The 22,951-nt window shown below is 38.5% G+C and overlaps 1 protein-coding gene and 1 long non-coding RNA gene across 3 annotated transcripts; one reads left to right on the forward strand and one right to left on the reverse strand.

Annotated features, from left to right (window-relative positions):
- Window positions 1-939: 939 nt before the first annotated feature.
- PSMA1 (proteasome 20S subunit alpha 1) lies at window positions 940-13,348 on the reverse strand. Of its 2 annotated transcripts, none has more exons than XM_047878209.1 (10): window positions 13,230-13,348; window positions 11,912-11,956; window positions 11,334-11,435; window positions 11,110-11,213; window positions 8,989-9,077; window positions 8,060-8,130; window positions 7,774-7,903; window positions 6,775-6,854; window positions 3,318-3,428; window positions 940-1,304 (listed from the first exon to the last, which is right to left on the reverse strand). In XM_047878209.1, exons 1-10 carry the CDS (start codon window positions 13,230-13,232, stop codon window positions 1,248-1,250), a joined length of 792 nt encoding a protein of 263 aa, XP_047734165.1. In that variant the 5' UTR covers window positions 13,233-13,348; the 3' UTR covers window positions 940-1,247. The 2 variants fall into 2 exon arrangements, with proteins under 2 accessions (XP_047734165.1, XP_047734166.1); XM_047878210.1 differs by having other exon boundaries at window positions 13,172-13,315.
- A 139-nt stretch (window positions 13,349-13,487) lies between these two features.
- On the forward strand, window positions 13,488-19,902 carry LOC125176659 (uncharacterized). Its single transcript, XR_007156354.1, has 3 exons — window positions 13,488-13,640; window positions 15,661-15,706; window positions 19,822-19,902. It is a non-coding gene; the product is annotated as an uncharacterized LOC125176659 (long non-coding RNA).
- Window positions 19,903-22,951: the final 3,049 nt, after the last annotated feature.

Raw genomic sequence — 22,951 nt, forward strand, 5'->3', positions numbered from 1 at the left:
CCTTAAAATAGAGCTAAGTAACTTGCCCGAAGACAATGGTAACTAATTAGTAGAATTAGGTCTAAAATCCAAATTCCCTATCTACAAATGAACTGCTCCTTTCTAGATAGGAATCTCAGGAAATAAAAAACTCCTCTCGGCTTCTTAGCAGCGAAATGTTGGATTGTTTTGTAAATCAGATTTCCTCAGATTTCATTTTGCATGGCCTAAGATAAAAATTGTTCTGGGGGCACCTGGGTGGCTCAGTCGGTTAAGCGTCCGACTTCGGCTCAGGTCATGATCTCGCGGTCTGTGGGTTCGAGCCCCGCGTCGGGCTCTGTGCTGACAGCTCAGAGCCTGGAGCCTGCTTCAGATTCTGTGTCTCCCTCTCTCTCTGACCCTCCCCCATTCATGCTCTGTCTCTGTCTCAAAAATAAACAAACATTAAAAAAAAAAAATTAAAAAAATTGTTCTGCAATTTCTGCATACACCACTCACAAAAACAATGGAAGTCAACCTAAAGATTACGATGGAGTGGGGCTGGGCAGGCTGAGAGGAAATGATGGTTTGGGATTAAAATTTCCCTTTGTTATTTTTGCAGGAAGTTCCCTACACGGAGACCAGAGCTAGCACTACTGCCATCTGCTGGTTGGAAAGAAAAACCATTCATATGTTAATAGTCTCGCTACTATGGTGGTTGCAAAGGGGAGGTTTCTTAGGTTTATTAAGAAATCTCCAGGGTTGAACTTTGCAAGTTGTATTCTGAAACAAATCTCCATAGATTCTCATGTAGCAAGTCCACACACAGGGAACTGGTATAAGGTTGTGATAGATAAAAGGTATTATTTTCTCCGTCACTAAACATAAGGCAATTTAATTTGGCAAACATGGCAGATGACCAGTTATAATCTCGTACTATTTACAGTTGAAACTACTTAAAAAACAAAACCCAATACACCAGCAGGTGAAACAATTTTATTTCACAGTTGTCTTTAAAACCACAAAGACACTATGTTCTTCATATAAAAACATTAGTACAGATAACTATACTTTCTAGAAAATGATTATATAGACCCTCTCAAAAAAAAAAATGCATACCATCATATGGTGTCAGAGAAGTAGCTTGGGAAAAACACATCTGGGCTGATTCCTAAAACATACCATAAGACCACCCTGCATCTTTTGGTTCAAAGTATAGATTATTGTCATCAGTACGTGCTCCTGAATTCTTACATATTTGATAATATACAGATAGACTGGTTTATGACTTAATGTTCCATTGGTTCATCAGCCTTTTCTGCAGGTTCATCAGCAGGTTGAGCAGGCTGTAAGGGGAAGAAAAAAACAAAATAGGTCAAAAAAAAATCACTTGACTAATATATACTTCTTATCACACTTATTACAGTCTGAAAGAATTTATGAGAAGAGGGGTTAGGAAAGATTTTGGATATTCAATTTTAGTTGACTGTCCTGTTAAAATTTCTGAACAAAGTTTTTTTTGTTTTTGTTTTTAAACAGACGTAATTTTATAGGTCTGAAAACCAAAGCATCATTGAACAATTCCAGCATTTTACCATATTGTCTTGATTAGGAATAAAGTCCTTCCTTTTATCATCACTACTAGCCTTAGAATATAATCAGTAGATTTTAGGCATTCTCTTCCTCTTTAACACTAATAAACAGAGTGAAAACATGGTCAAACCAACCAGCTGTGTGGAACTCACAGCATTCTCCCCAACAGTGCTGGTTCTTACCAACAGGTTTAAATACAATGCAAATCTTGCTTCTCTAAATAGTACCAACAATATCCTCTCCAAGGTGAAAAAAAAAATTCACACTGTAGAAAAAAGTGTCTCTCCAGAACACTTTATTTTCAATTATACAACTATCAAGTAAGTATCTGTAAAAAGCCAATGTGTATTCTTTTTTTTTTTTTTTAAAGAAATTTTATTTATTTTTTAATGTTTATTCACTTTTGAGAGACAGAGACAGAGCACGGGCAGGGGAGAGGCAAAGAGAAAGGGGGACACAGAATCCGAAGCAGGCTCCCGGCTCTGAGCTGTCAGCACAGAGCCCAACGTGGAGCTTGAACTCATGAACTATAAGATCATGACCTGAGTGGAAGTCAGACGCTCAACCGACTGAGCCACCCAGGCACCCCGCCAATGTGTATTCTAAATATTCAACCAAAAAGACCAGTATTTCCTGACCCTTTTCTCAGTATTTGTGAAGAGCCAACTTAGTTTCCAGAGGGTCCCCAATGAACTTTCATTCAGTCCTCACTCATATAGACTCTTGGCCGGCCCTGTGACTTGTTTTAACCAATAAAGTGTGCAAAACTGATGCTGTGCCACTCCTGAGCCTCAGCCTTTTAAAATGTCTGGCAGCTTTCACTTTGGAGCTTTTGAACATTTACAAGCTCTGAGACACTACCCCGCTGAAGAACGGTTCTGAGAGGACACAGCCATCCTAGCAGCAGTCTCAGCCTTCTAACTGTCCCTCTAAGATATACCAAGAAGTCTGAATAAAGAAGACATGTGAGGGGAAGCTTGGGTAACTCCCTCAGTTAAGTGTCCAACTCTTGATTTTGGCTCGGGTCATGGTCTCATGGTTCATGAGATTGAGCCCTGGGTCGGGCTCTGCTCTGACAGTGTGGAGCCTACTTGGGAGTGTCTCTCTGCTCCTTCCCTGCTTGTGCTCTCTCTCAAAATAAACAAATAAAATGAAATAAAACAAAACATTAACAAAAACAAAAAACAAAAAACAAAAAAAAGGGGTGCCTCGGTGGCTCAGTTGGTTAAGCATCCGACCTCAGCTCAGGTCATGATCTTGTGGTTGGTAGGTTCCAGCCCCACATCAGTCTTTGTGGCGACAGATTGGAGCTTGGAGCCTACTTCGGATTCTGTGTCTCCCTCTCTCTCTCTCTGCCCCTCCCCTGCCTTGCACTCCACCTCTCAAAATTAACATTAAAAATTAAAAGAAAAAAAAAAAGATGCATAAGTAGAGCCATCTTGGATGTTCCAGCCCCCCTGCTTCAACTGACTTCAACACAAGAGGCCCTAAGTAAGACTAGCAAAAGAATTATTTAGCCAGTCAACCCATAGAATTGTGAAAAATAGCAACAGATAACTAGATTATCAACCCTCTTTCACTTATGTAGATAACTACTCCCTCAGTATTTCACATTACTCCTACTAAGTTCTAAGTTCTCCTACTGTCATTTGAATTATGAGCCTACCTCAATAATTAAAAACAAAAATGGTGGGTTTACACAGTTGTGGTAGGAACAGCAGCTTATGACAGAACTAAAGTCTCTGGTGTAATGATTAGTTATATACCTGTGCCTTTCTCTGTGGTCTTTCTTCAAGACCTTCCAGGAATGGAGATACATCATCATCATCATAAATCGTAAACTCCAAGTCTTTACCAACAATTCCAATGGAAACATTCTGAGGGGGAAAAAAAGGTAAAAATTAAAAATCAAGAGAATTTAGGTTGGAAAAATGTTTATGATTAAATGGGTGAAACAAAGCAGAATAAAAGTTCATATAGCACTTAAATAAGACTTGAAAAACACTCAAGTGTAGAGAAAAAAGGAAGAAAACTGTAGACTCTTGTAACTTGCAAATTTCATATTTTGATAATGACGAGTAACTTCAAAGGTCTATGTCACCAAGAAATTCGCAAGTTGAATCATAATGAGAATGTGCTGCAGACCAGTGTAATGGAGCAAGTCACTTAGCTAAGCAGTAAGCCTAACTCCCAAGAAACAATCAGGTTTGCTTCTTGTTTAAGAGATGATGGTTCTTAACAAGGAAAGAGAGTAAGTAGTGGGTTATAAAGTGCTGAAGTTGGCGAGCTCCTAGAACTATGTTCTACATATTAAAATTAAAGACCAATTCTTAAAATGCTCAGTGAATGCTATCCAGTGTAAAATTAAAATTTTAGTGAAAATTTGAGGCATAAGGATATATAGGCCTTCTCTCAATGATTTCACTGAATCATTATCTATGATTCAGTAAAAATATGAAATCAGAAACCCAAATACCTAAGCAAACTTTTCCAAAGTGTACATGTCAACAGTTAACTATAAACCCAAATTTTAAAAGATAGTCATCTTCAGTGATAGCATTATGGATACTTTAAATAAATAAAAATAATTTAATGTACATTCCTGATTTCTTTGAAAAAAATTATTTATGATAGGAAAAATTATTTTCAAAAGATTATCAAGCTATAAATTCTTCAGATATATATTACATAATAATTATCTAATCACTGTAACAAAATGGATTTATAAAATGCTGACTGATACCACTCTGGTTAATGATCATTCCTGCATCGTACTATATGGGCCCCTAGATCAATCTCTTCTCCTGGACATCTTCTAACATTTTCCATTCTCATTTCACTGAGAAAACAGAAGCAATTAGAAGAGAATGTTCACAAGCTCCCATGGTATCATATCCCTAGATCCTCTCCCTTGCTGTTAATGAATAGTCCAATTTCCTAAGGTCTGTCTACCTTTCTTCCACCTGTGTACTATTTAAGGACACTGGTCTAGCAGTTTTTCTCATATTTCTCCTACATAAATGTTTCCCTTTACAGGGATTATTCTTATAACCATGCACCAAACATGCTGTAATTTCTCCCATTTTAATTAAAAAAACCAAAACAAAAAAACTTCCCTACATTCTCTTCCAGTCACCACCCATTTCTCTGACCCTGCAAGAGAAAATCTCCACAGAGCTGCCTCCAGTCTGTCCTTGCCCATTCTCTGATTCATCCCTTTCAGGCTTTTGGCTCACCATTCCAATGAAACTGCCTGGTCGAGTCCCCCATTACATCATTGCTAATCTAATAGTTAATTCTCACTCCACATCTTCCCTGATGTATTAGCAATTTTTTGTTCCCTCCTCCTTGAAATAGTTTCTTCATTTGCTTTCAAGAATGTCTCACTTTCTAAGTTTTCCTCTTATCTCCCTGGTCATCTTTTTTAGTCCTTTTTGCTGATACTTTCCAATCTCTGAAGGTTAGAGTGCCCCTGGCCCAGGCCTTAAACCTTTTACTAAACTATGATTCCATTAGCAGTGTCATCCAGTCCAGTCTCAAAATGCCATTTCTACATAAAGATTCCAAAATTTGTAAGTCTAGGCTAGACCATTCTCCACCAAACTTTAGGGGAGACACATCTGATAAATGCTGCTTTTTTTTTTTTTTTTTTAAAGTAAGCTCTACACCCAACATGGGGCTTGAATTCATGACCCTGAGGTCAAGAGTCGCATGCTCCACTGACTGAGACAGCCAGGTGCCCCAATAACTGCTTATTTTATATCACCAATGGACAATAGGCATTTCAGGTTTAATAAGTCCCAAGCTAACTGCCTGATCTTCCACAACTCCCATCCCCAAACCTGTCCCTTCTACTGTCTTATCCATCTCAGTAAATGTAAACCTCTCCTTACTCTATCAGGCCCCAAATTTTGAAAACAACTTGTTTTGTTGTTGTTCTCACACCCTCACAACTAATTCGTTAGCAAACATTTTTAGCTCTAATTTCAAAACATACCCCAAACTGAACCACTTACCCCCCTCTCCAACTCCACAGCTCTGCTCTAATTCACCACGTTCTCTCATCTGCATTACCTTAACAGTTTGAAAACTATTTTCACCCGTGTTGCCCACTATAATCTGTTCTCAAAATGGCAACCAGAATGACTCTTTAAAACCTAAATCAAATCATGGTATTCTTCTGCTCAAACTCTTGACAGCCCACTCAGAAAAAAATCCAAAATACCTACAATGGTTTATACATGATCTGGCCTCCATATATCTGACTTTGTTCCTTCTCTTTCTCTTGATCACTGGCTCCAACACTACTAGCCTCCCTGCCTCAACTACAAGGAATGTTCTGGACTCAAGGCCCTTATACTTGTATTCCCTAGATTAATCTTACGCTAGACATCTGAATGGCTCACTCACTCACTTCCTTTAGATATTTTCCTCAAATTTCACTTTCTTGACCATCCAAGGCCATCCTTGACCACCCTATTTTAAATTTTCCTCAGCACACCTCCTTCCTATACCCAGATGGTCTTTCTCATTTTAACCTGTTTTATTTTTTCTGTGGCATTTATCGCCTTCTAATATATTATATAATTTACTTATGGGTATATTTTCTCGCCCCAACTTCGATAGTATGTTCCATGAAGGCCAAGATGCTTGCTGTGCTTATATTCTCAATGCGTAGTGTCTGCACGTGGTAGGTGCTCAATACATATATTTGTTAACTGAGTTAACAATACAAAAAGGTATCGGGGTGCCTGGGTGGCTCAGTCAGTTGAGTGTCCGACTTCGGCTCAGGTCATGATCTCGCAGTCTGTGAGTTCGAGCCCTGCATCGGGCTCTGTGCTGACAGCTCAGAGCCTGGAGCCTGCTTCAGATTCTGTGTCTCCCTCTCTCTCTGCCCCTCCCCCGCTCATGCTCTGTCTCCTTCTCTGTCAAAAATAAATAAACACTAAAAAAATAATAATAATACAAAGGTATTCTGACCTGCTAAAGAAATGTAGGGCATTCTACATAAAACTTACTGGCTTTATTGCTTTACACCAAAAAGAAATGTTTAAAAATCATTGCAAAATCAGATCACTTAGTGAATAGCTTAAAGAGAAAGAATGAACCAAGGCAAATCTCCCAAATTGAAGAACTGTGTACACTCCTCTATTACTTATACTTATGAAATAAGTGATTGACCTGTAATGTTAAAATTTCAAGTTGAAAAACATGATTATCTACCTTTGTAGTTAGGTCCTGTTCTGCAGGAAGTGTCTCTCGTAAGGCACGCAGACCATGTTTAACCAGTTCATTCAAATTGCCTATGTAACAAATTAACAATTATTTCTTAATTTCATCTTCACATGAGGCTGCTTTTATCAGGTCTACAGTCTTGTTATTATGGTTTTAGTCACATAATAAATATATCACAATAAAAAGCCAAAATTTTAATGTTTAGCCATATAATCTTCTAATAATAATAAATAACATTGCTATTATTTTACTTAAAGAGGAGAATACATGATTTTTGTTACTAAATTTCACCTTTTTTTATGCTAAATTAAATGAGAATCCTCACTCACAAATGCTACAGCTCAAATTTTTGTAAAATGTATTCTATGGAATTTATTTGCTCTTTATAAACAAAGTCTCCAATATTTCTATGTGGCCAGTATTAACCCGATACCAAAACTAGACAAAGATATCACAAGAAAATAAAACTACAGATCAATTATCCTTATGAATACAGACACAAAAAAAAACCTCAACAAAATATCAGCAAAATGAATCCAGCAACAATTATGTTTATGTAAACATTTCTATATATAGTTACTATTATAAATCATGATCAAGAGGGATTTGTCCTAGGAATCCAAAGCTGGTTTAATATTCAAAAGCCCAATAATGCAATACACCACAATAGAATGAAGGGTAAACAACCACACAGGCACCTAAAGAGATGTCCAAAAAACATGTGTTAAAGTCCAAGACCACTGTTTAAGCAAAGCACTTGAAAACCTGCCCCATGATCACATCTTCCATCATCATTTTACCTTTCTTTTTCATAGCTATCCTAATTTCTTGTCTATGCACTACTTATACAGAAATGTCTGTGTGGCTAAAAATAACAACAGAATCATAGAAAACTAAAAGTTGTCAACAGAACTTATAATTGGTAACCAATACAGTGGTTCTCATCTCTGGCTCATCTCTGGAGGGGACAAAAAAAAAATTACTTACACTCCATAAACCCAGACATATGTCTCTCCAAGTAAGTACGAGCTGATTGAGAACGTGCTCCGATGGACATAGCTCTACAGTCAAAATAGTTAGCAGAGGGACAGGTCTGGAAAATGTGAGGGCCCATATCCTACAAACAGAAAAAAACAATACATATACATATATATACATACATTACATATATATGTACACACACACACAATTTTTGACTTTGAGCTAAAAATTACGAAATTTCTAGTCAGTTTTGAAAAATCATCAAAATATAACAAATATTCTATGAACTTACATCATAACCAGCAATAAGCAGTCCAACACCATATGGTCTCCGGCCATATCGTTGCGTTGGTATCTGGGTCTCTTAAACTAGTTAAAGAAACTGTTCTAACAAGGAATAAAGTACTATCTTTTTTTCAAGTTAAACATTATTAACAAAGAGCTTTGGTTTTTTAATTGCTGCATAATCCATCACAGCAAAGAGAAAATAAAAGAACCATATTTCTTTGGCCCCATATTAAAAAACGTTGGGAGGGGGTGCCTGTGTGGCTCAGTCGGTTGAGCGTCCGACTTTGGCTCAAGTCATGATCTCAGGGTCTGGGAGTTCCAGCCCTGGATCAGGTTCTGTGCTGACAGCCTCGAGCCTGGAGCCTGTTTCAGATTCTGTGTCCCGCCCCACCCCCTACCCCCCACCTCCCCGCCCCTCTCCTACTCGCATGGTCTCTCTCTCGAAAATAAATAAACATTAAAAAAAAAATTTTTTTTTTAAATGTTAAGACTCTCCACAAAACCTAAGAACGAGTGCCAGCAAAATGATCTCCTCTTATGTAGAGTACCTCATCTATTTTGGGTGAGAGGTTAAGAATTTGGGGGGACATTTAGAACCACCAATAAAAACTTTAAATCTCCTCTAAAAATGATACTTGAATAGTTTTCCTGAATTGGGCTTCTCTATGTCTGGAATAGGGCTGATGAAAGAGCAATCTAATGCTTTACTTAGAACATTTTTCCATGGCAAAACTTCCCACAATTCTAAATTTTAAACATTGTTATTGAAAAGTAACTAACCTTAAAGTTTTCAGAATCTTACCTATCCTATATATTATATTCCCAATAATTAACATAAGCATTATGTTATATTTTATATAATAATTAACATAAGGATTAAGTATCAAAATTCTTCGAATTTCACATCCATAAATCCTAACATAAAAAGGATACTGCTTCCAATTAGAGATACAAGACGAGACACAGGAAGAGGTCTGTCAAATACAAATCTGGAATCCAAACACTCCTGGCGCATAAAATTACTAAAAAAGAAACAAGAAAAATTAGTTATTTCAAATCAGAGTTGTTTCAATCTAAATAAAGTAGTTTGATTTCTTTTTGCTTTTCCTCACATGGATTAAGAAAGACATGCCACAAGGATGCATTTTTACACTGAACTCTGGGGCATGATGAGGTTTTTAAAAAGACTAAATATTCCTTAGCTCTAGATAAACTTGGTCTCTGAGTAGTTTAGAGAAGGCTGAGCATGAGAAAAAGAGCAAGCTCTCTTTTCTTACCCTTTCCCACTGTCAATATGATTGTCTTAATTCTAGGTCTTAAACCAGCAAAAAGAGTAACTATTTGCTTTTTTTTCTTGAAAGCTGACTGAAATTTCCCCGAAAGAGCAAATGCAAGGAATAGAATCCATACAAGGACATTGCTACATGTTCCTGCCAATGTTGCTCCTCTCCATAAGCAGCACTCTAAAGGAGACACAGAACACTAGACTGTTGAGTCTCACTGTTAAACGTACCAAGATTCAAGCAGATGTAACATTGGGGAAAACAGAATTCATGCCTAACGATTAAAGACAACAGGATAAACAACAGGGAAATGGATATGCACCTTTCTTTCCATGTTGCTTTGTCTAGTTTATGTGTATGTCACATCTGATAATCAAATGTTGACTGTGGGAACCATGCTATTTGTTCACTACTTTTATTTAAGCTCATTTCCCAAGACTATCTATACTGCATTGCCCAATATGGCAGGTATTGATTACATGTGACTATCAAGCACTTAAAAGGTGGCTAGCCTGAACAGAGATGTACCGGAAGTGCAAAATACACCTGAAATTTCAAAGACTCAGTACAAAAAACAATGCAAAATATCTCATTAATGAAGTTTTTACATTGATTACACATTTACATGGCAGTATTTTAGATAGATGGGGTAAATAAAACGTTTGACCATGGAACATATTTTACACTTTCAAGAGCTCTCAGAAACCAATAATGCCATCACTATCTTGCCAACCTAAGAGAGCAGGCGACTCACTGGATAACTCTAAAATCTTCAACAGTGGCATTACTATTTGCGTTTCGTGCGTATATTCTTTCTTCCCTAATTAAATCACAGGCTTGGGGCACCTGGGTGGGTCAGTCAGTTACGCGTCTGACTTCAGCACAGGTCATGATCTCACAGCTCGTGGGTTTGAGCCCCATGTCGGGCTCTGTGCTGACAGTTCAGAGCCTGGAGCCTGTTTCAGATTCTGTGTCTCCCTCTCTCTCTGCCCCTCCCCTGTTCATGCTCTGTCTCTGTCTCAAAAATAAATAAACACTAAATCACAGGCTTAAGAGATTAGTTTTGGCTAACTACCTTCGACCTCCCAACACACACATTCATAAATTACCTGAAAGGCACTGTGTTAAGTGCTCTACATGTTAGGCTATTCAACAATAACTCTGAAACAGAACATACTAAAAGCATCAATGGTGTAAGTAACTAGCCTCACCTCAAATCCTAAGTGGTTTCAAAGCCCCAGCTCTTCACTTATATGTCTCTCATCTCTATCTCCTCTGGACTCTCACAGAAATCTACCTGTTCCTCTCCACTTTCTACCTTGTATTAAAGATATACTACTAGATTTTAAGTTCCTAGAAGACAAGATGTATATCTGACCCATACATACAGAATGAATATCCAGTAATGAGCTTCGCAAAAAATAAATGTCTTACAAATACTGGCATATTAAAGTAAGGGTAGTTCTGCCAATCCTTAGAAACCAGACAAAAGTGTCAAGCTCTTCTTAGACACAACATTGTCTCAAACAATAAACACTGAGTTAACAAGTATCGCATTATGAGGGGACTTCTCAAAAGCTTTAATCTTAACATGGCTAATTGTAGTGGTTACTACTACAGGGATCAAGAAATGGAATACTTAGTAACTGAGCCCAAATCCAGTAAGGTATTCACAATCTGAACTTCTAAACTCTGCCAGACAACTTCCTAAAACATCGTATCTTGATGAATCCAAATGGATGTTTCTTTTGCTTTTCAAGATCATACTCACCATAACAGTCTAGCATCAGCAGTAAGTCCCGCAATCGAGATACCAATATGGTTGTCAACATGGAGAATTTTTTTCTGATGAGCTGCAAGCTCTGACTGTGCCCTCTAAACAGAGACATTACAGAACATAAAAATACATTTACAATTTTATTACCGACGCAGTGAAACTTCTATCTGACAGTTCCATTTTCTACACGAAGAAGATTTATTTACTGCTGTACTTACCTTCAATGCAACCAGCACTGCATGGGTTTTTGACTTCAGACCAACTGTGGCTGAACCTTGTTTAACAGCTTCCATTGCATATTCAATTTGATGAATCCTGCCCTAAAGAGAAAACAACACATCTTAGAGTCATCTTGTAAGATCCTTTTATATATTTAAAATTGATTTAGTGGTCCCAAATCTCAGGGGAGTATGGTTAAATCTCAAATGATTTTTCTTTTAAACTAGGAAACTTACTTTAATGATAAATTTAGGTTCCAGGATGTCTAAAATGATTATATTCCATTTTGCCACAGCTTACACTTTCATGAGTTTCTAAAGTCACTTCACAGATATAGTATAAAACATTTTTACTGGGACACATGGGTGACACTCAGTTGATTAAGCGCCCAACTTTGGTCTATGGGTTCAAGCCCCGTTGGGTGTTGTCCTGACAGCTCAGAGCCTGGAGCCTGCTTGGGATTCTGTGTCTCCCTCTCTCTCTCTGCTCCTCCCCCACTCACACTTTGTCTCTCTCCCTCTCCAAAATAAACATAAAAAAAAAAAAATTAAAATAAAGAAAACCACAACATTTTTACCTGAGGGCTCCAAACAGTGACATCATTATCATACTGGTTGCGAAACTGAGAATAAAAGAAAAAAAGACCTGTTAACTTAAGAACACTACAAATTCCAGTTTTTAACAAGCTCTATCATTAAAAACTGTTCTCCCATCTGTTTCCATTCAACATTAACACCTGCTATTAATACAAACTCATTGGAAGATTACTGCTATACTCAGTTGCAAGCAAATTCTAAATTTACCATGAGCTACAAGGGAGGAGCAGATCTAGATAGGACCCATCTTTCCAACTTCCAATTCTACCACTATCCCTTTGGGTTCCGTTCCTAAAGTTCATAGTGTCACCTTTCCTTCCCATCTCTGCTTAGGCTCTTCTCTTATACTGGGCCCTAATAAATGATCAAAAGCGCTTTTTCTTTAACCTCGCTCAAATGTCTATCTCTCTAGGTCTTCTCTATTTTTCTCCCAAAATTCCAACACATACTCCCATCAGTTCTTTATCTACACTCCCTTTCTACTTTATGATTAGGGACATGTCAGATTTATCTTTGAACCCTTACTGCACTTAAAACGGTGCCTGGTACGTATAAACACTCATATTGAGGAAAAAACACAAGAATGTTCTCGGGAAGTTAGATGTTAACACAAATAGCTACAGAGCCAGAACCATTACTGCTTTAATAAGGGTACTGAAACAAGTCTACCAGCACAATAATGGGGAAATAACCCGGGGGGTGAGAAAGCTGAGTGCTGGAATGGCAGACATGAGACTGGAAGCCCCGAGCCCTAGGCTGTGTCCGTGATAACACCACTTCTCTCAGCCTCGGTTTATTCACTTGGACAAAGTGAATGAAAAGAACCCTTTCTGATCGAGTGTAGGGGAGAGAAAAATGAGACGGGCCCACAAGGAAAATGGACGCTGTCCTGGAACCCAAACCCTGAGATCAAGCCCGCAGTGGCAGTACAGGGAAGCCGCCAAGTCAAGTCCCTATTTCCTCCTCTCCTACACAGAGCACGAGGAGCCATTCTGAACCGCTCGGAACTACTCCGGCTGTAGGAACTTGAGGGGCGAGCTCATCTAGTTGACCGAGGAGGTAGTGTCCCAGGCCCGGCAGAAAGCGCAACAAGCCCGGGAGAAAGGCCGCACTGACTACCCATCGCCCCTCTCCCCGCCAGGCCGGAGATGCTGAATCACTGCTGGAACCCTCCCGTCGGCCGAGGTTCCCATACCCCGTGGCCCCAGGCCGCTCTGAGGATGACCGAAGGGGCGGCTCACCATCCCCCAGTCGGCGGATCTTTGCCCCAACCCTGCCTGAACTCGGAATCCAACGCACCATGGTTCCGGCGCGGGTCTGGCTGCGGCCTCCAGCAGAGGTGCGGACCCAGGAGCGCGGCCGAAACTACCGCTCGGCGCTCTACAAACAAGTCTTCGGATTTTGACGGCGGCGGCGCAGGGCAAGGCAATCTATCCCAGAGATATCGATAGGCTCCCAGCACTACCCCACCCTCAAACTCCCAGATCACCCCCCCCAGTAGGCGGGGCCTCGTCAGGAGGCGGGGTTGAGATTGGCGGGAAATCTTGGGCGGGGAGTGCCCGCGGCGGCTGAGAGCTTCGGGGCGGCCACTACAAAATCGCCCTTCTCGGATCCTCAGTGATTATTACCTGTGTATTGCCGATTCCCTCCAGTTTCTCACCGCTCGGCTGATACACCTGAAACCGTTCGAGACGACGCCTGCGACTACAGGTGATGCAGTGTGCCGCTCGAAATCTCTCATTCAGGGTCCACAGAGATTTGGGGTATTGTGTGACTGGAAGAAGAGCGAGGCTGTAAGAAAGGCCACAAAATAATGGTTCGTTTGTTTGTGTCAACCACCCTCTTCGTCAAGTACTTTGTGTACACGCATTTCTTTCTACTTCGGAAATCCTTTTCTCCATTCCCTGGAGAAATCATTTTTCAAGGCTCTGTTGCCATTGGTCCCTCTTTAGTATCATTACTGGTTTCCCCTACAAGACTTTGAACTCCATGAGGGCACTAATGCCTTTCTCTGGTGTCAAAATCCAGCACGATGCTTGTTTTTTCTTTATTTTGTTATAATGTTTTAATCGGCTAGATCAGACCACTGAGAAAAACCGGACATTTCCTTCTGAAACACGTATTTTCTCTGTTGAGAACTTTTGGCAAATCCACAGAGAGTTTAGCACAGCTCTGCAAACATCTGCCAATTTAACACCTACCCTGTACCAACGTTGACATATTTTCTTTATAAAGTAGGAAAGTTAAGTACCTAGACTCAGGCGAGGTCCACATTGAAAGTTTGGTCCTTAATGATCTAAGCTTTTGCAGATGAAGTAACAGACTCAGGTCACTTCTGTGATTTGCTCGAGTTCAGAGCAATTTAGTATCACAGTCTGTTTAAACCTTTCACTTTGATATTTTGGTCTTTTTTTCTCTGTCAAACATTTTTCAGGTTAAATATGACTCCCTAGTATTCTGCATTATGAACATACGATGTTTTATTTAACCAAATCCCTGTTGTTTAATATTTAGGTTCCCCCCTACTCACCAACTCATTTATGAACTGCTTGGTACATAGTTTTGCTTGTATACGCCAATACTTCCTTCTTTAGAATAAATTCCTAAAAGTGGAATTGCAGAGTTGAGTGAAATGGATTTTTCCAAAGCTTTTAATAAAAAGTGCTAAGCTGCCCTCCAGAAATGTTTTATCAGTTTATACTCTCCACAATAGTATATGAAACCTCCCTGGTGGTCTAGTGGTTAGGATTCGGTGCCAACCACAATAGTATTTGAGGGTGCCCTCCTCCTCCTTAAATTCACCAATACTGGTTGTTGTCATTTAAAAAAGAATATATATTATATATATTTATTATATTATATATATTAATATATATTATTTATAAATTATTATATATATTATTATATTATATCTTTTTTAATGTTTATTTATTTTTGAGAGAGAGCATGCAAGTGAGCGGGGGAGTGGCAGAGAGAGAGTGGGACAGAGGATTCGAAGCAGGCTCTATGCTAACACCAGAGATCCCGGCTTAAACTCATGAATGAACATGAATGAGATCATGACCTGAGCCAAAGTTGGATGCTTAACCAAATGAGCCACGAGGCACCCCAAATTGTTGTCATTTTAAAAATCACTGTTAATTTAGTGGATTAAATTAGCAGATTGTTCTCTTCTGTTTCTCTAGCACCCAGCACAATGCCTAGGATATACTAAATGCTTAATAAATATTATTTAATGAATGTTGAGTGCAAAGTAACTACTCATTTAATAATTGTTATATAGTACATAAACATTTTGGCAATTCTTTTCTGCATATGCATATATTCACATGCTTCAAAAATATGTGTAATAAATATATAATTGTTTTTAGAAATAAGATCGTACTAAACTGTTTTATACTACACTTTAAAAGTTATGGCCATGTTTTCGTGTTCATAAGTAATGATATATATTATTTTCAATAGTGACATAGTATTCCATTGTGTAGAAATACAGTAATTAACTAAACTATGGGTGAACCATTAGCTTATTTCCAAGTCTTCATTATTATAAAAATACTATAATGAATATTTTTATACATACACACATTTTTGTACTTTCCTGATTACCTCCTTATGATGAATTCATAGTAATGGAATTGCCAGGTCAAAGGGAACTTGCATTTACAATTATGATAAATATGGCTAAATTACAAAAAAGCAAAAACTTATATCAATTTATATTCTACAGTGCCTGAGAGTCCACTTTCTTTATACTTTCACCAGCACTGGATAGGGTAAGTACTTTTTACCTTTATCAAGTTGATAGGCAAAAAAAAAAAAAAAGAGGAAAAAAATCTCTTTAATTTTACTTGTATTTTTTGCTTCCTAGCCAAAAAAAAAATCTTTTCATGTATTTCTTGTCTGTTTACATTACTTTAGTGAATTGCCACTTAATTCCCTTCTTCTGTTTATTATTATTAGTCATTTTCTCATTGATTTCCAGGAGCCCCTGCCCTTAGGTAGTTAACCTATTGCTACCATGTTACTTTTGTAGAAGGCATGTATTGAATACAAAGAAAAGAAACCCAATGAAACTAGTTCAAGTAAAAGTTAAGGGGAGGGACAGCATGGGGGATACTATAAGTATGTAACAGGGAATCACGTAACACTCAACATAGGGATTTTTTTTTAAATGTCTACTTATTTATTTTGAGAGAGAGGGGGAGAGAGAGAGAGAGAGAGAGAGAGAGAGAGAGAGAGAGAGAGAAAGAGAGAGAGAGAATCCCAAGCAGGCTCCACACTCAATGCAGAGCCCCGTGTGGGCTTGATCTCACAATGGTGAGATCATGACCTGAGCTGAAATCAACGGTTGGACGCTTAACCCGCTGAGCCACCCAGGCACTCCAGAATTTTTTTTTATTTACTAAGCTACTCCTAGTGCCTAGAACAAAGCCTAGCATAATAGGAGGTACTCATTAAATATTTGTTAAATGAAAAAAATGAAAGAATGATGAATCTCTCACTCTCAAACTTGTCCTTTTGATTGTTATCTCCTAAATAAATATTTAGGGCTTTGTGATATATCCTTCATTCACAGTGATTGGCTAGACTCTTCAGAGGCTCATATCAAAGCTCCTCTCATAAGCCATCAGAACAGGCATTTGGTTAACCTTTTGGTCAAAACTGAAGGTCCTAAGCACTTACTAAAGTTTTTACATGACTTTCAGCTCTTCATGTTTTGGGGATTTGGCTTAGGATGCATCTTGGTCTTTAACCAAGAGTTGAAAAATTGATCAGTAGAGATATTTTGTAGGAAGAGTGGGTCAGCAAATGTAGCAGTACTTCTTCAATTTCACTCAACACTTGTAACTTTATGCATTCTTTGGAAACACCTCTTTCCTCACCTTACTCCAATGAGCAAATACTGGCAATCTCTTGCTTGCACTTGGGTAAATATATGTCATCTGGCAATCAGCTCAATGTCAGTTGCTTGCATCTGTGCTATATGCCTCCAGCTTCTTTCTGTGGGGGTCTCTTTACTCTTCCACGTGACTTTCTTCAGCAACCCATATCTGATCCAGATATCCACAGAATGGCTTTGCCTCACACCACTGAGTATAGATTTTGACCACTCAGAACTCATCTTTGCAGTTAGCCAGCCATCTTTGCTTGTCCAGATTCCACTAGAATGTTGGCTCCATGGAGGCAGGGGCTTTTCATCTATTTCATTCACTGCTGTAGTCACCTATGTTTGGTATAGTACCTGCTTAATAAGTGCTACTGAGGGGCGCCTGGGTGGCTCAGTCGGTTGAGCGTCTGACTTCAGCTCAGGTCATGATATCGCGGTCCATGAGTTCGAGCCCTGTGACTGGCTCTGTGCTGACAGCTCAGAGCCTGGAGCCTGCTTTGGATTCTGTGTCTCCCTCTCTCTCTGCCCCTCCCCCACTCAGGCTCTGTCTCTCTCACTCTCAAAAATGAATAAATGTTAAAAAAAAAAATTAAAAAAAAATAAGTGCTACTGAAGTATTGAGTGAATGAATGCCTCAAATATAATCCTGATGCGAATCCACTGTGACCCCCATAACCCCCAGCTCTAAGGGACATATATCAAAGTTCCATTAAAGCCTCTCTCCCTGGGCATGAGGTGAGGAAAAACCAATGTCAACACACTGCACATTAAAAACCCTCTCAAAATCTTCTAAACTTCAACTTTTTTTCTGACTTAGAAGTGGATACACAGGTAAATTGCAAAAGCAGCCCCCCCCCCCTTTTTTGCAATTTCTACTTTTGGTGGCCTTCCACTTTACTGTGGAATGTGGAAATAATTTACTTTCTTAGAACCACACACAAAAATGAGATAGAAAGAGTCTCACTTTAACATCCTGCTACACACATATAACAATTGCACTTATTTGTTTACATATTGTCTCCATCTATTAAATCACCAGCTCTTGGAGAACAGCAACATGCGCGCACACACACACACACACACACACACACACACACACACACACATAAAGTGTCACACTAACTAGCGCCTAACATAGTTTAAAAAATCAGGGATGGAGGCGCCTGGGTGGCGCAGTCGGTTAAGCGTCCGACTTCAGCCAAGTCACGATCTCGCGGTCCGTGAGTTTGAGCCCCGCATCAGGCTCTGGGCTGATGGCTCAGAGCCTGGAGCCTGTTTCCGATTCTGTGTCTCCCTCTCTCTCTGCCCCTCCCCCGTTCATGCTCTGTCTCTCTCTGTCCCCAAAATAAATAAACATTGAAAAAAAAATTAAAAAATAAAATCAGGGATGAATAAAAGTACCTTAGCAGTACTAGTAATAATTTCAGTGTATTGCACAGTACCAAAGATTAGTACTGTCTTTCCAGTACCCTTCTAGGAGAAATCTTTAAATTTGGAATTATTTTTTTCTATTAAAAATATTTTTTAATTAAAAAAAGTTTTTTTGTTTATTTTTGAGAGAGAGAGAGAGAGAGAGAAACAGAGCACGTGTAGCGGAGGAACAGAGAGAGAAGGAAACACAAAATCTGAAGCAGGCTCCAGGCTCTGAGCTGTCAGCACAGAGCCTGATGCAGGGATTGAACTCATGAGCTATGATATCATGACCTGAGCTAAAGTCAGAGACTTAGCCGACTGAGCCACTCAGGCACCCCATTTTTAAATTTTTTTTAAATGTTTATTTATTTTTGAGAAACAGAGAGAGACAGAGCACAAGTGGGGCAGGGACAGAGAAAGAGAGTGAGGCATAGAATCCAAAGCAGGCTTCAGGCTCTGAGCTGTCAGTGCAGAGCCCGATGTGGGGCTTGAATGCACAAACTGTGAGATTATGACCTGAGCTGAAGTCAGATCCTTAACCACTGAGCCACCCAGGTGCCCCTAAAATATTTTTTTAATTGAAGTATAACTGACATATAGTATTATATTAGTTTCAGGTACACAACATAGTGATTTGACAATTTTATATATTACATAATGCTCACCATGGTAAATGTAGTCACCACCTGTCACTGTACAAAGTTAATTACAATATTACTGACTATATACCCTATGATGTACTTTTCATCTGTGTGACTTAATTTATTTTATAACTGGAATTTTATAACTATTAACCCATAAATTTGGAAATATTTATAACAAAATTGTAGGATTGCTTGCCCCTTGATGTTACTGTGTTAGTCTCCATTGCCGCTATAGATCTCACCGTCCCTTCTCCAGTGGCTTCTGGTTGAGCTCAGCTGATGGAGGGCACTAGCAGATCAGAAGGCAGTGGGAGAAAGAGATCAGGGTATTTATTAACCTCCCACCTTCCCTCCATGTTGGCCACAAGTCAACAGTGGTACTATATCATCTCTTGCTGTTTCATTACCCACATTCTGATTACACTGTCTTCAGTTGTGCCTTTGGAGTGTGCTGTTTCCTGCTGGGACCCTGACTGATTCAATAATATTTAAAAATTTTACAGGGTGCAGGAGGTATATGATAATTTTTTTTTAATGTGAGAAAAACCCGTTTTCTTTTCCTGAAGTTGAGTTTGTATTATACCTCTAAGAATATTAATACTAGTAGATCTGAAACAGCTGAAATAGAACCTAAGATTATGGTGTATACCCTTCTCTGTTTTTTACCTGTTCAAATATATATAGGATAAAAGCTTATAGTTGGTTTTATATATTTTTTTCAAAAATAAAAGGAATACACATTTATTTAAACTGTTTCAAATGCAGTGTGGAAAAATAATCCCCTATTAAAATTAATAATCCCTATTAATTTAATAATCCCTATTAAAATTTTAGTGATTTCTCCCTACGATAATATATATCTAAAGGAGGAAAATTATCCTGAGAATGTATTTTCTAATATTTATAGTTTGTAATACATTGTATTTGCATATGCATATTGTAGGTATGGCTCTCTTATTCCACAGAAGTAAATAATTGCATTTCTTCAGATCAACTTGAATCTAAACCTGAGCTCCCATCCTGCCATGCTGGTGGGTAAGTCCGTCTCGGTTACTGAGCATTTCCTCTCCATCTAGGATTGTACAAAGTTTCTAGAGCCTTAATTATCATGGAAATACCTGGAAATTATTTAGTTGTCTGTCCACATTGATTTACTGCTAAGATTCCCTTTTATGCCATCTTCCCTTCAGGTCTCATGACTCTGATACTCCTTTACCACCCTTGGAATCAAATGAGTGAATCTGGCAGCCCAAGCACCCAGGTGCAGCCTTCCCCTTTGAGGTTTTGCCACCATCCTGGGTTCTGTCACAGAGCAAGACAGAAGACTTAGCTGCTTACTCAACATTTGAGCTTCAGACTTCTAAGTCTTAAGGAATCTGTCTTCCACCTCACCTTCAAAGGCATTTCTGTCCTTTGTTTCTCCTCCTTATTTCAAAAGACAACAAGAGCCTATGTTTTGCTTTTTGCCTTACAAAAATATGAGGGTCTGGATACTTGCTTGAATGGGGGCGAGGGGCAGGGGGATACATAGAATTAATATCTCAACAAAATAACCTGCCACAAAAATTTATATCAAATTATAAATGCTTTTTTTACCCTGCTTTTTTATTTAAACATTATACCATAAACATTTCATGCCATGTGCTTTTGTAATTTTTAAGTTTTCCTTTATTATTTTCGAGAGAGAGAGAGAGAATACAAGCAGGGGAGAGCGGCAGAGGGAGAGAGATTCTCAAGCAGGCTCTATGCCCAGCGCAGAGCCCAGTGTAGGGCTCGATCCCATGATCCTGGGATCAGGACCTGAGCTGAAATCAAGAATTGGATGCACAACTGACTGAGCAACGTAGGCACCCCTAAAATCATGTCACATGATTTTAAATGTCTGCATAACAGTAAGATCCTTCATCATACAAATGTATCATAATTTATTTAATTGACATTTCATAGCCTTTAGATAGCTCACTCTAAATGCAGTCTTATCTATATTTACTACCTTTTTAAATTTTTATTTTTTCTGGTTATTCAGAAGCTAAGGTTCTCTTCTGGTAATAACTAAAGCTTGGAATAGAACAATTGGAGCTAGTGGACATAATTTGGAAGACTAACCGTTTAAAGTTTTATCTAAACTCCATAACATAATTTCCCTCCCTCGGTATTACCAAAAGTGAGGCCTGTACAAAAGCCATTGGCATACTTGAGTTGTTTAGAAATATTTTTTCCAGAAATGAAGCAATTATTACAGAATATCATCTAGATAGTTGAGTAACAATGAATGTTACATGTCCATGGGAAAATTTCAACTTGGCTCTTATTACACTTTATTTTAATTCTAAAACATCCTGAACCAACAAAAAATGACCTTTAAATTGGAGCATAGTACTGCTTTTTTCATCTATTCTTTCTACTAAATACCCTTATTGATCTTTTGATCAAATTTGCAACTACCAGTTAACAGTCAAGTTGTATCCTGAGCAAAGTCCCCACATCATTCTTGAAGGCACTGAAAACCATTAATACCCCCAAGAGACCAAATGTCTCTTCTTTTGGTTCACAAGTGAAGCTTTGATATAAGAACTGCTCTAAAGAGTCCAGCCAACCACTTTCAACTCCTGGAGCCACCAATATGCCCATAGAAGGGAATGATGAAAAGGAAAATTTCTGGAGTCAGATATTTTTCATTCATTCAATATGTATTTGTTGATCTTACTATATGCTAAGCATTATCACTAAGATACTGAGAATACCTCATAAACAAACAGATCAAAATTCCAGAGGAAGAATATAATGAGATGAAATCAGAGAGGAAATGGGACAGGGGTTACAGATAATATAGGGCTTTCAGGCCATAGTAAAGACTTTGAGAGAGATGGGAAGCTACAAGAGGATTTTGAACAGATGAATGTCATGACTGACATTTTAAAAAGATTATCCTGATCCATGTGCTGAGATCAGATTATAGGGGTCAAGCAGACTAACAAGATCCAGACTCTTACAGTAATCCAAGTGAGAGATGACAATGGCTTGGACCAGGATTGTAATGCTGAGATGGTAGGAATTAGTTGGATTCTGCATGTATTTAGAAGGTGGACCCAACAGTACATTTTGCTAATGGGTTGAATGTGGCATGTAAGAGAAAGAGAGGTTTCAAAATGGCTGCCATTATCGTCCTGAACAAATCGCAGTGAACTGCAATCAAGGAGAGGTGGAAGGAGCGGATTTTGGGGAGAAAGATGATGATATGATTTTATAATATTTCAACTTTGGGATGTCTGTTAGGCATCCTAGTGGAGTTAAGGCATAGTTTGTTGGCATATGAGTTGGAGTTCAGTGGCAAGATGGAGGCTGGAGATCTAAAATTGGGAGTCATCAGGGCACCTGGCTGGCTCAGTTGGTAGAGCATACAACTCTTGATCTTGGGGTTGTGAGTTTGAGGGGTATAGAGATTACTTAAAAATAAAATCTTTAAAAAAATAATAATAAAATTGGGAGTCATCATCATAAGGAAGTTATTTAGAACCACAGACTAAAGAGTAGATAGAAAAGAGTTCCAAGAATTGAATAGTGGGGCACTCCAATATTAAGATAGAACTGGGTTTGTATGAGCTTAGCTACTTACAAATTCTAAGATCTGTAATGCCTAATTTCGCCTCTCTGAACCTTTGTTTTGTTGTTGTTGTTGTTCTTGCTTAAACCTGTAAAATGACATACTTTGGCTAGTATCTTTTATGATTATTGTGATGACTAAGTGAATTTTTCATTTAAAGTGCTTAACACACTGCCTGGCACATGGTGAATACTCAGTAAAATATTAGCTGTTATTATTTTTAAACCAGAATTTGTTTTCCAAAATGTTGCTGGTTGCCTTGGTGATAATATACTCATAGACTCAGTACAGTAGCAATACTTTTTATTTAGCTAGGTAAAAAGTGGCAAACTCGAAGTGTACAGTGAGCCACTCACTCCTCCATATGTAATATCTTAAATAAGTTACATTTTTAGCCAGGAGCCTTTTTTCCAACTTGTTAGCTTTTGAAGTCCTCCTAAATATTTAATTTTGTTTGAATCCCTTTTGA

This window comes from Prionailurus viverrinus, chromosome D1 (genome assembly GCF_022837055.1).
Source record: "Prionailurus viverrinus isolate Anna chromosome D1, UM_Priviv_1.0, whole genome shotgun sequence".
Lineage (NCBI taxonomy): Eukaryota > Metazoa > Chordata > Mammalia > Carnivora > Felidae > Prionailurus > Prionailurus viverrinus.

Excerpts from the sequence above, each read along its gene's own strand:
- PSMA1 (XM_047878209.1), bottom strand. Across the intron at positions 6,855-7,773 it reads TATGTCTGGGTTTATGGAGT|GCAATTTGAATGAACTGGTT; the intron begins GTAAGTAATTTT and ends TTTGTTACATAG. Across the intron at positions 1,305-3,317 it reads GACCACAGAGAAAGGCACAG|CCTGCTCAACCTGCTGATGA; the intron begins GTATATAACTAA and ends TTCCCCTTACAG.